Source organism: Astatotilapia calliptera, chromosome 6 (assembly GCF_900246225.1).
Source record: "Astatotilapia calliptera chromosome 6, fAstCal1.2, whole genome shotgun sequence".
In the NCBI taxonomy this organism is placed as follows: domain Eukaryota; kingdom Metazoa; phylum Chordata; class Actinopteri; order Cichliformes; family Cichlidae; genus Astatotilapia; species Astatotilapia calliptera.
In genome coordinates, this window is record NC_039307.1 from 23,181,004 (window position 1) to 23,194,155 (window position 13,152).

General features: G+C 42.0%; 1 protein-coding gene across 1 annotated transcript; it reads right to left on the reverse strand.

Annotated features, from left to right (window-relative positions):
- Positions 1-5,514: 5,514 nt before the first annotated feature.
- LOC113023305 (early growth response protein 1-B) lies at positions 5,515-9,483 on the reverse strand. The gene is made up of 2 exons (XM_026169331.1): positions 8,603-9,483; positions 5,515-8,338 (listed from the first exon to the last, which is right to left on the reverse strand). The coding sequence occupies exons 1-2, from the start codon at positions 8,757-8,759 to the stop codon at positions 7,011-7,013; spliced, it is 1,485 nt and encodes a 494-aa protein (XP_026025116.1). The 5' UTR covers positions 8,760-9,483; the 3' UTR covers positions 5,515-7,010.
- Between the last annotated feature and the right edge of the window lie 3,669 nt (positions 9,484-13,152).

Genomic DNA, 13,152 nt, shown 5'->3' on the forward strand with positions numbered 1-13,152 from the left:
ACCAGGTCCTAGTGTTCCCAGCTTCCTTTGCTGCCACAGCTTTCTTTATATCCCACTAAGGATTCAATTCCAGACCACTCAGGGACATTTGAGGAATGTTTTTTGAACCAAGCTTAGGCCGATGCTTCGGGGTTGCTGTCCAGTGATTACCAGTTTTCTGTTTATGCACTGAGGGCATCGTATTCCTTTTGAGGCATGGCCTTAGTATTTTAAATCCAAGACGCCAGTCACATGGTCAACTTTTTTAATTTACTGCAACAGCAAAGCATCATTCTTCTTGCTTTAATGTTCTACTACTGGTCCATGACTCCAAACAGCTCCAGTTTAGTCTTGTGACATCATAAATGATCTCGCAAGTGGATTTTTTCGTGTTTTTGGGCACAAATTCTGTGCCTTTGTACGTCTTGTAGTTTGTACTGATAGTTAATCACATCCTCAATGTGTCTGCTCCTAGCAGTTGTTTTCAAATTTCCGATTTTAGAAATATTCCTCTTTCTTTCACACCCGCTGCTGCTGCACCATGAGGTCTTAGCTTACATTAGATGCTGCCAACTACAGTGCTGTGTAAAAGTCCTGAAATATGTAGAAGCATAAATGGAAATACATAATATGAGGCAAAAAGAGAGTTTGTACAATTGTAACATGCTTGAGAGTCAATATTTGGTATGACCACATTTATTCTTCAACACAGCCTGAACTCTTTCAGTCAATCTTTCTTCTGATGTATTTAGACAGTCTTCGGGAATAGTTCTCCAGACTTATTGAGGGACATTGAAAGGTCCTCTTTGGATGTTGGCTGCCTTTTGTTCTGTCCTCTGTCAGAAGGATCCCACGCTGCTTCAGCAATGTTGGGGCTCTGGGGAGATTGTCAATGACTGTTTATGTTTCTCCATCCATTGAATCCATTGGCACTGTGTTTGGGATCATTATCACACTCAAACATTGAGCCATTTCTGGATGGTATTGTATGGCAGATCAAACCTGATTTTACTTTTCTGTGTTTTAAGAAGGTCCCCAACACCACTGACTGAATTACAGCTTCACATCGTGACAGAGCTTCCACCATGTTTTATAGATGCCTGTAGAAACTCACTGTTGTGCCTCTCCTTACGTCTTCGCTACAGTCTGATGATGAATTGAACCAAAAGTTTCAAATTTGGATTCATCACTCCATCACAGATTTTCAGTCCAATTCTTGTTTAATTTAGGGTACCTCAAGCTTTTCTCCCTGTTTCCCTTCCCTAAGAATGGCTTCTTGAAGCCACCCTGAAACTGAGACCATTTCTGATAAACAGATGGATGTGCTGAAGGGCCAGATGCATCTCTCAAGTCCTCTATCAGGTCTTTGCTGGATTGTTTTCCTGTTTCTTAAGGACATGACTTTCAGATACTGTTCATCTGCTGTAGATCGTTTTTAGGCCTGACACTTCTTCTTTTGTCCTCCACTTGTCCACTTTCCTCAGATGTTTTAAGGACAAACTGCATACTACGCTGGGAAATCCCATGTATTGCCAGTTTTCAGCTTTTTGGGACTCACCTCCTTGGTGGAAAAATAAAATTTTATGTCTGTCACATTGTGTTATCTTTGGCATTTTTCATAGATTCAACTAAAAAAAAATGGGAACAAATAATGTGTTTTTGTGACAGGCTGCCAGTAACAAAATGCCTAAAGGTACAATTTAAAATCGGTTCTTTGCTGTTTACTGTTATGTGTAAACACAACACTGGTTCATCCCTTGAGTTAGGAGCCTTTTTTATACTTGAATGAGTCACAGGTAAGTGTTAAAGCATTCCTCTGAAAATGGTCAGGTACAAGGACTCGACTGAAAATGAGTGAAAAAGCAGCCAATGTCTAAAGAAATGCTTTAAGTGCCCCTCAGAAAGCCTCAATAACCTGCTCAAGACTGTCTGCTTGGAGTTAAAATATAAAGAAGTCTTATACTAGATATATCAGGATTATGTCATCTTAAACAAGTATAGCACCACCTGTTTTACATACTCACAGGTAGAGATAAACATAAACATTTACATCACATCTCTGGCCATCGTTCTCCTTTTAGCTCTGCTTTTGGTCTCCACCTGTTCTCAAGGTAAATGCCTCTCTTTAGCTGTTTAATATTCCACTGCTGTTTATCAGCCAGCTGCTTTTTAGCTGTCTGCTTTTTTATGCCAAGCTGGGAAGGTACAGTGGGCTTTCATAGGTTTATTGCAGAAAACAGCTGGATGTTGCTTCTGTAAAAATACTGCGAGTGTGGCGATAGCGGATAGAAAACAGCTGCAGCCACAATCCAAAACAGTGAGCTGAAAGATGTTTCACTGACCTATAGAGAAACTCACTACAGACACCGTATCATTTTTTACTCATTAAAGCTTTTTTTTTTTTAAATGGATCATTATTTATATTTCCCTAACTCAGCTAAGGTGAAGCAAAACACATCCAAACCATAAGGTTCAAAAGATTTTGCTATGTAGTTATGAATATGTTTGCATGCTCTGAAAATATCATTTACACTGACTTTCCAGATTTCCCCGAGGTTGTCACAGTAAACACGCAGCAGTGCCACAGCAGCATTGTAAGGTCTAAAACTGCAATGTTCCGAGGGCAGCTGCAAATTTCCCAAGTAATTGAACGACTATAAAGTCATTCATCTAACCTGGACGCATTCACCGCTTTCCATTCACCTCAGGTGCAGCATAATGCCTTTGATGTAGACATGTTGCTCACTGGATAAAAGTGCTAGACTGAACTCCTTGACCCAGAGTTGACTTACCAGTTATGAAGGAGCAAGGAAAGAAAAGTTCTTTTTTTCTTCCCCTCACTTTTCTGCTTCGCCTGATCAGTAATACAAATGATGAATTTCGGAGCCAGAGCAAGGGAAAAGAATTGGGCACTTTAAAATGTTTGCATAACAAGCACCTTCTCACTGCAAAGGTTCTCTTCTTTTTAATCACCTGCACTCTCCAGACCACCTACACCCTTCTTCATGATCAGATACAGGACTGACTGGCTGATGTATGATCCGAGGAATTAATCTGCTAAGCCTGATTGCCATTACCGCCATGCGATTATGCACCTTGATTACCGAGCCCACCCCAAGGACCGTGACGTGCCCCGGTGAACATTTTAAAGGTGCGCATAAAATTATGTGGTGATTACCCCACAATAGATCAATCCACAAGCGAATGAGACTGTGTGGCCATATAGACCGTCTCAAGTAGGACTGTGATTATTAATAGGTACTTGAGGTGACCTGATACCTGAAGCTTGAACCAATGAAACTGCTTCTGAACCTTCATATACGCAAATAAATTCCTTTTCATACATTCTGAAAGTCATTATTGGATTATTGTTGTAGAGGCAGAATTGTTTGGAGTTCAAGCATGGATAAAAGGGATGTTGGACTCTTCAGAGACAACTGGAGCTGTACTTATCCCTCTCAAGATAGGCTTCAGACATTCAATGGCAGTACAGCTTTGGAAGGGCTTCACACTCAGGAGGAGGAGGGATGCTTATTAGTCTATGTCATCATATAGAACTAATGGAGGTCAGTGTGTTGTTGCATGATGAAAAAGACTATGAAGAACAAATGATGTACATAAAACAAACTGCTGTGTGCCAATTGGGGGAAAAAGAGAAAGCTGGTGATTACAAGTAATGAACATGTAAGTACAAATCATCCTGTAGTGACACTTATCCTCAGAATTTGGGCCCATCTAATCCTTCGCTGTCATTTTTTAGGATTTTTTTTTATCCTGAGCCAAAGTACTCATTTGGTGCAGCAGATAAATAGTAGCATTGACTTATCCAGAAGCAATCCTACATCAAGCGATTAATTGGATGAGACAATAAGGCAGTAAAATCACATCAGTTCATGGTTTTCTCCTTGGTCACATATGGAATATGTTAGTCACACAGACGCGCTACCTTGGATAAACTAACCCCCCCCTCTACACAGTGCAACAGTTTTTGTTAACATGTTTGCATTAGTAATGCCCTGGCAAGGATTTAATGGACTTGATGTGCTACAATTCACAGTGGTCCACGTTCTTAGAAAGCATGGTGCTCTGTCATGTGCCCTCCCTGCACAATTACTTAATGGCTTCAGCAATTATGCATATCTACAGGAGTTTTTTTAAAACAACAACACGCACACACTCGTCAGTCAGAGGAAAAGAACTGATTTACGTCTTTTGTTAGGAAGACTTACAACATACTAAACATATTCAATAAAGGCACCGCTGCTGAGACCGGGCTCACATGCTGCAGATACATCAGCCATTTACAGTATGCAAATGCGAATTTGAGCTTACAAACGCACAATTGCAGAAATTCCATCACTGGCCACAGTTCAATAACTCTTCAATCTTCAAGTGTCTGGATAATGGTCACCGTGACTGCACATCGCCGCAATTTAAAAACCTCAACCATCCATCACTGGACAATGTTTGCCACTAAAACAACACGGACAAGCGGGTGCGTGCCGATGCCGGTTGGGCCACGCGCTATTGTAAGCAAGGATGAGTGATAGACAGGAGAGGATGGGTACATACTATTCACAGTGCTCTGTGTGGCAGCTTGCATTTCCACACTGCTACAGTATGTTTGTCAGCCACAGACAACGCAGGCACTTGCGCACTGCCGTGGGCATGCAAAGTAGTGATCTGCCAGCCAACTGCGTCACGGGCAGTGTACCACCGCGGAGACCCTCATACATGGATGGCTCCACGGTTTGCGGTGACAGATTGTGAGATTTTGGCATGTTGAAAAATGCCTCTGAAAATCGTATGCATGTACACAGTAGAGCAAATCAGTGTTGTAGTTGCTTTTACGTTAAGCATTGCTCGTACAATGATCTCTTCTTTACAGAGTGCTGCTTAAAAAAAAACACTCTAAAGATTACAAAATGAAGAAATGGCTTTCACCACAGCTTTGAGTCACTCTTTCCTTTTTCTTGTAGAAAGGTCTGAAGGCACAAAGATTATTACCTGCACTTACAGGAATGCAATGGGAAGTTTTGACAAGAGGAGGCTAAAGTTCCGGCGTTATTCAAAAAGAAACAAAATCACGATAATAGAAGATGATCGTGTTCAGCGCTTGGGTTGAAATTAATATCCTTCTATAGCCCCCAAAAAAGAGGAAAAAGGGGCAATTGAATGAACAAAGGAATGAATGAACACAAGGCTTGAGATCATCTCATTGACATGGCAAGAAAATGTCCTTTTTAACAAGATTACCGTGGCACATGTGGTGTTCACATCACGAGAAAATCTTTTGAAGTCAACAGGGATTCGGGGCGAGGTATTCACTGTAATGTGTTTGAGCCTCGTGAGTCACAGGGCAGAACTGCGATGTCTAATGTTAGGGCTACAATGTGGTGCCATGGGGGGCCTGTTATAATGTTTATTTTGGGTAAGACACACACTCATCTGAATGCTCCGACGGGGGGTCTCGACGGCGCACGATACCATTGAGCAAAGTGAGATCATTCCAAACCACACACACGAGAAACTTGCTGCTTCCAGAAAATTTTATTTTGCTCATAAACTTTTCATAAAAATAACAACATCGATATTAATTTAAAGTATTGTAGAAACTGTGTATGTACAAAATCTTTACTTGAACAGTTAATATAACTTAAGGCGAGTTAAATTACTTTTTGCAGTACCCTGTTGGTGACAGTTTCACCAAACTCTGAACATTTTTTTTGTTTTGTTTTGTTTTGTTTTTACGTTTTTTGCTAAAGTGTGAACATTTTTCAGCATACAGTATCTCCAGCAAAAGATATGAGGAGTCAAAAACCCTTTCATCGCCAAGGTAAAGTCTACAGAAACTCGCAGCAATGTGTGCTACCTGATTACTTAAAAGCAATGTTTTTTTTTCTTTTTAAATATGATTTGCTAGGTTTTTTCCCTAGCTCGAATAAACATACCTCTGTACATACTGTAAAATGGCTTGAATTGAAAAGCCGTACCACAACTAGAGTACATTCCCTTTTTTTAAAATCTAGATCAACAATTCAATGAAATAACTCTCATCGTACCAACAATGGGATGAAGTGCGAAAAGGTTTCCGATATCAAATTGTAACATTTAAAATATTGTATTACTAAACAATAGCCCTCAAAAACCAAGACATTAGTTATGATTTAGAATACAATTCACCTTAAAAAGGACGCTCAAATATACTTGTAAAATATACAGTTGGCTATAAAAATACAAAGAAAGTACAGTAATACAAATATATTTATTTCCCATTTATGATATATCTTTCACAACTGTAATAATCCAAACAATTGTAACACAACACAAAGACCAGTGACAAAAAACACTGACAGCATAATGATAAGAAGATAAACAAACACTAAATCTGATCAAAGGTGGGCAGCTTTATGGTGAGAACCATAAATATGTTAGTCTACATTCATGTCAATAAACCTTCACTGTGGAGTGAACGAGTACCTTGACAGAGGTTGATATTCCAGCCAAAGGAAAAAGAAAAAAAAAAACACTGACATAAACATGCAAGAATTTTTAAGAAACATAGTCCAAACAATTGCTCTAAGAATGCTAAAAGCAGAAAATAAGAATCTTAAATGGAGATATTAATAATCTGTAAGTGCAATCCATTCAGTGTGAGAGGCGAATGGAGGTTGGAGCTGTCCAGGTGAAGGAGGTGCTGAACAGCAGTCATGCAATTCAGGGCGGAGAGGTTTGGCTTTACTGACAGTAACAGCAACAAGTTAATTGTTGATCTGTTTACCGACTCTTACAACTTATGCACTTTTTTTTTTTTTGCATAATAGTCAGCAGCATCGGCAGCCTGCAATAAGGCCGAAGCAGTCCTCTTCCCCTTCTCTGCTCCTCAAAAACTCTTAATATTCGCAAAAACCTTTTACGTTAGGTATTGGCTCACCAGTCAGACCAACTCAGACATCAACTTGTAGTCAGCTGGTTTATCTTCCAAGACGGAAAGATCCTAACATGTTAAGTGTGCACACGCGGCCTGGTCTTCAGATCCCCTCGGGAAGAGTGAACGGCCACGCGCCGGTGGTCACCTGTGGCTTAATTTCCATTTTCTCCTTTTGTTTCAGATGTACGCGTCCGTGCCGTTTTCTCTCGTCGCTGCGGGCAAAGCGTTTGCCGCACACGTCGCAGGAGAACGGTTTCTCCCCGGTGTGAGTCCTGGTGTGGGTGGTGAGGTGATCGCTACGGCTGAAACTGCGCAAACAAATGCGGCACTGGAAAGGTTTGTGGCCTGTGTGGATGCGGATGTGCCGGTTTAACTCGTCCGAGCGAGAGAAGCGCCGGTCGCAGCTCTCCATGGGGCAGGTGAAGGGCTTCTCTTTGGCGGGGCCATGAGAGGCGGCAGGGCTCTTTCTGGCCCTGGGGGGCTTCGCAGCGCGGGTGGTGTAACTTTGGGCAAATGAATCTGGCAGCAAGGAAGAGTACAGGATGGAGTCTATGGTGCTCGGTAAAGCTGGTGTTGTGTATAAGGAATCGCACTGATTAGATGGCTGTGGAGGTTCGGGGAAGGGTTTCAGGTTAGAGGAGAGGCCCATCGGCGGGGGTGGGAGGTAATTATTGTACATGGGGCTGGAGTAGCTCTGAGAACAGGTGTCAGAGAAACACGGCTCCTGTTTGATGCCCTCCTCCACTTTAAACTCCATCTCCGGGTTGGGACAAATCGGGGGGAACGTGTCTAAAAGTTCCTTTACATCCATTTGCTGGTCAGGGGGGAAATCGCTCGACATCGGAAAGGTTTCAGTCTGGAAACTGGTCTCCAAACAGTCAGACTTATTAAGGGTCCCCCACTCGTAGCAGCTGCTCTCAAACTCATTCTTCACCACGACGGGGAAAGAAGCAGCCTCTGACTTTGGTTCAGCCTTCTTCTGGTTAGGAGCTCGGGATGAGCTGAAGTTGAGCTGGGAAGAGGACGGGTCTTGGACCTGGCCGCCGGCCTGATCATCGGGATACCTCGAGCACGTCTGATCCGGAGAGTACACAGGAGGAGTGGGTCCGGAGCACGTGTAGGACTGCCTCTTGGAGCCAGGGTCTCCAAAATTACCACTGCTGCTGTCCAGCGGCGCAGGCGACGGATAAGTTCCCCGACTGCCGCTCTGTTGCACTTCTGAAAGCGGCAGCGTGGATATGCCCACAATCTCTGTGATCATGTTGAGGAGTGTTTCGGTGCTGCACGGCGCTCCCTGAGATGCCTCCACATAGAAACTGCCGGAGTAGGCGAGCGAGGAGGGGGTGTATGTGTCTTTTGGGCACTCGCAGGGGTTAAAAGCGAATTCTGAGTTGGAAGCTTCGGTTTTGAGAGTTGCAGGTGTTCCTTCTGTGGAATTAGAAAGAGAGGAAACTTTGTAACCGCGAGTCTTTTATAAGTGGATTAAAAAATGAGTGGAATTTAAGCGATTGGTGGGGGTGTGTGAAAAAAAAAACTGCGTTACATAAACATCCGTGCGTATTTTGCCCCCGATAGAGAGCATACCGGACTGCCCTGAAAATAAAGTCTCATCGCTTTCCGGTAATGCTCATCTTCTACGTTTTAAACGGTCATGCATGCAGATTCATCGACAGTGCAAACATGCGAACTCACCGTGGCCAAACTGGGCAGGTACTCCCCGCTCTGCATCGACATACACCTCCTGGTTATCTTTCCGCACGCTGTTTTCCATCCCCAAGGAAGAACTGTTGCAATTCTCAAACTGAGGGTAGAAAGAATCTTTCGCATTCAAATCCATATTGTTCAACATACTGATGCACTTAAAAGTCCGTCTCTCCCAGGGAAGGAAATAAAAAAGGTAAAATAAAAAAAAGGGAGGGGGTAAACAAATAATACAGAAGCTTGTTTTCTTTCAACCCTCCTTTTGATGGTATTCAACAAATGATCCAAAGTGGTCTGTGGTCAAAAACAGGGAAAAAAAGCAATTAACGGTATTCCTTTTCGTTTCTGCTCCTCGGTAGGTATTTGCCTGCTGTGGATTTCACATCAGCGACTTCCCCTCTCTCTCCTTATATACACTTTGGCAGCTCCCTCGGCCCTCCTCCCCATTCATCAGCTCCAGTGAGAGGATTCCCCGCTGCGTGTAAACTTCATGCCCATATATGGACAGAGGATGTGACGGTGTCCCCACCTCCCCTCAAATCCTCCCTCCTCCCATGCCGGAGAGATGGGAGTCTGACGTTGCAACAAGTGGCGGTAGTGTTCCTTAATAATGATGCCTTTTTCTTTCCACATAAACGAATCGTCTTTTTAATTAAAATGTCACAAAAGTGAAGCTAATCTTGAGCCATAAAGTCCTCTCCTGGATGCATCCTCGTCCAACGCGGAAAATTTCACACTGAAAAGAAACGATGTCAAAAGGGCTCCACAGTCCATGCGCCCATTTGTTTTGGCTGTGCATGTCAAACGAGTATTATTCCTCTCGTTTAGTAGCCGAGAGGGTAGCAGTTACCAATTAAGGATGTGTAAAAAAAAAGAGTTACTCCAACTTGGGACTATGAGCTTAAAAGACGGAAATGTCTCATTTGTTGCAGTAACTACACATAACATGCAATACAGAATACTAAATACTATAAAACAAGATCACTTACATGACCAAACAGGCCATAAAGGACGTTGAAATGCGCGTAAATGTGCGAGATGAGTAAGAAATAACGCACATGTAGCCCAGCAGATATAACGCAAGGATACAAAAATGTCTATAAAGTCAAATGTAACATATTAAAGGTGTAACGAAGCACATTAATTGACTTTGTTCTATTTAAAACCTGAAAAGAAAGAGGCTGGCTTCACGTGCTGTGACACGGGGTACAAATATCACTACACGCTTTAAATACACGCCTATGCACACCTATTCAGGTACTTCTTTTCCCCTCGGCTGACACCATCCTTTCTCGTGTCTGGTGCAGACTGTGTGATCTGGATGTTCCTAGTAGTGCGCTGAACTCTCCTTCCAGACGTTCCACTGCTTAGATTTACTTTCACAAATTCACTTCCTCTCGAGGTGCCGCTGGAAATTGTGGTCGCTCACTCTATCAGGCGAATAACAGCACAGCCTGGTCTGAGCGAACCCTTGGCCTTTAAAAGCATTGAAGGGAGTCGATAACACCCCTGAGGTGTTCAGTGGTTGAACCCAACTGTTCACATGACATTTCAACCCCCCCAAAGCATTTTTTTTTCACTTTCGCATCTGTTGCCGGGTGCACTCCGTGGTCACACTTCCTATTACAAAAAGTCGATACTCTTTCATAGGACGCTGCAGTCTGCAGCAGACCTCTGGCTCCGGCTCGGAGGTTCAGGACCATGGATAGCGACGGTGCAGCGTTCGGCCGTGTAATCACACATGAACCAGCAAAAAGTCATTACTTTTTCTTTTTTTTTTTAAACTTCACTCTGAATGCTTCGTGTGTGTCTTTATTTAGGTGAATTGCATTATTTCCCTTAAAATCAATCCTATAGCCGGCAGAAGAATTCATACCGAAATCATTCATTTCCATTAACACCGTGGAGCTTTTAGCTCTACAAATAACATTTCTTTTACATGAGCAGGAGGCCCAGAGTTCTGAGTTGTACAGCATTAAAGCGCATAAGTGATACTCTAAGCCTCTGTACAGCCATAATGTTCATGGGAATATTTGAGTATTTCAGTAAGATGCCTTATTAAGCCTTAAGTATAATAGTACTTCAAACATCTGCACTAATATTGTATTTAATTTCCATAGAAAGCAAATAACAGTTCATGACATAATCTGCATACTAGTATACTGAAAAAACAACAACATGAATCCTCAAACGTATTTAAGGGGTTAGAGGAAGATTGTGTTTTTAGACATGAAATGCTATTCAAAAGTGTTTCTTATATTGTGTCCTTCCCATTCACATTCTGCACATGAGGGGTCAGAATAACAGAAACTCCTCTTATTAAAAAGCCCAATAACTAAATGCTGTGTACCCTTAATGGTAAAGCCATGTACATAAATGGCACCATGTACTGGAGTGCATTAAACAGCACAGGCTGACCAGGTAATGAAGTGGGCGCTGAGTGTCTGTTGGTATTTTAGCTTTTATAAAAGCAGACGGACAAAATAGGGAACACGCCTGGGAGAGAGGAAAGGACAGGGACCCCTCCTAAAATTATGCAGACTTCTCAAACTTCTATCTACCGCACTGTGTAATTTTTAGGGTTAAAACGTATTCAAATGAAGCAATCTTAGAAAAGGGAAATCGCTCTTTAATTTGACTTTTGCAATAGCTGTAAAGCCAGCAACACGGGGTCACAAGTGCACGCGGCTATACACGAGCAAAAATCTAACAAGGCAAGGGAAGGAAAACCAGAAAGCTGCTTCATTCACGTACGACAGACAACTGCAAGGGCTCAGATCTCAGGCCATTCCACCTGACTCTAAGTGTGTTTTGTTACAGGCGAGATTAACCGAAGGTAAGAGAGATTGTGGACTATATGGAATAAAAGTTACTGTGTCTACTGCAGCACAAATGCAAAAAGGACTATTAGCCATAATAAACAGCCCGCTCACGCTAGACAGCTCAAATTTTATGTTATCTCCATCAATACTGAGCGCTGGAAAATGTATCAAAGGATCTCTAAGTCGCTACCCTGTCATCTTTTTAAGGTAGGGTATGATAATAGCATATAAGCTCTTTCATTGCAGCAGTGACATTCTCCGGAACAAATCGTTTTCACCTCAGCTATGCACTCTAATTCTAGGCCCAGAGATGTTTAGCTTTGAGGAACTGCCTCCAAGTAATCCAGAGTCTATTAAAACCAATCTGATCACACAGAGTTCAGATCACGAGATGCTGTTATGATAACTGCAGTGTGGCTAACCTCTCTCCTCCATAAAATGCCACAGCACAGGGACTAAGTAATGGATTTACGTAATGTTAGCACTTACTGACATTATAGCGCAGGGGTAACTCCATACCTGTGAAAGTTAAATGAAAGCCTTTGTTTTATTCCCTTCCTCTGAGCACTGTGAGACAAAATGCTCCTGTTTCTGAGGAAACGGCTTGCTAGGCAGGGAAAGAATGTAGAGCAATACCAACTTCTCTGTTTTAATAAGATATTGACTTCAAAAGAGGTTTAAAGTGCTGGCAATGGAAAGAAGATGAAACATTGCTTTAATGAAAGGATGTCTTGGCACTTCTGCTAAATGGATAGTTTCAGTAGAGCACAAGTAGAACTTGCTTTAATATAGTACTGACCTATAACAAGCTCAAGCTGTAGTACTTTCTAATTTAGCTAATATATTAATTTGTCTTCTAACCTTAAGGTCTGGAGTCAAGTGCCCTGTTTTGGCATCTTAACCCATCTTTTTACTATCAGCCCGGTGTAGGGCCCATTTTACAAGAGCTCTTCAAATAACCGTAACTCCGTTCGTGCTAGTTACGAAATTTAAATGCTTTCGGAAAGTAGAGAAGACGAGTTTTATGGGGATATTCGGTGTATCGTGGTAGCACAACGCATTCAGAAGGTACTGTTGTCTGAACACAGACAGAAAAATCAGCTCCGCCTAGATTTCACCATGTGCGCCTCACATTACCAGAGCTCCTCAAACATTTTGGGCTAGAGGGGAAATTCAGATGGTTCCTGAAAGACGACTATTACTTTTTTACTTTTGCAGCTAAAATTACAAAATAAGTCTGATAATAATATGTCTGATATTTGGGTGACAAAGGGTTTAAAAAAAAAGAGTGAACCAGACCTGCCCTAAAACTGAATGGATTCTTTCTATTCCATTTCCCCTCTAAGGTTCATGAAAGTCTGCTTGGCAGTTTTCTGTTTTGTCTTTTATCCTCCTGAAAACAGACAGACAAATGAACAAACAGACAAACAAACACTGAGCGCCTACTTCTGCTTTAGCTCTTTCCTTTGTGAAGTCCACAGCCCTGCTAAGGCTGTGAGGCGTGAGAGCTACATCAGAGGCATGGCACTTAAATAACCCTGAACTGAAATCTATGGGAAAGATAATGTTACAACTTCCACAAAAATGCTTTTTAAAACATTATTTTGAGGCACAGTCAGCAAACCTCTTAAGCTTTTACTTTCTTTTCTAGTCAGATTCAACTGATAATATGTGTTCTTTTTTTTTTTTTTTACTACTACTGAAATTAATTTTGAACAA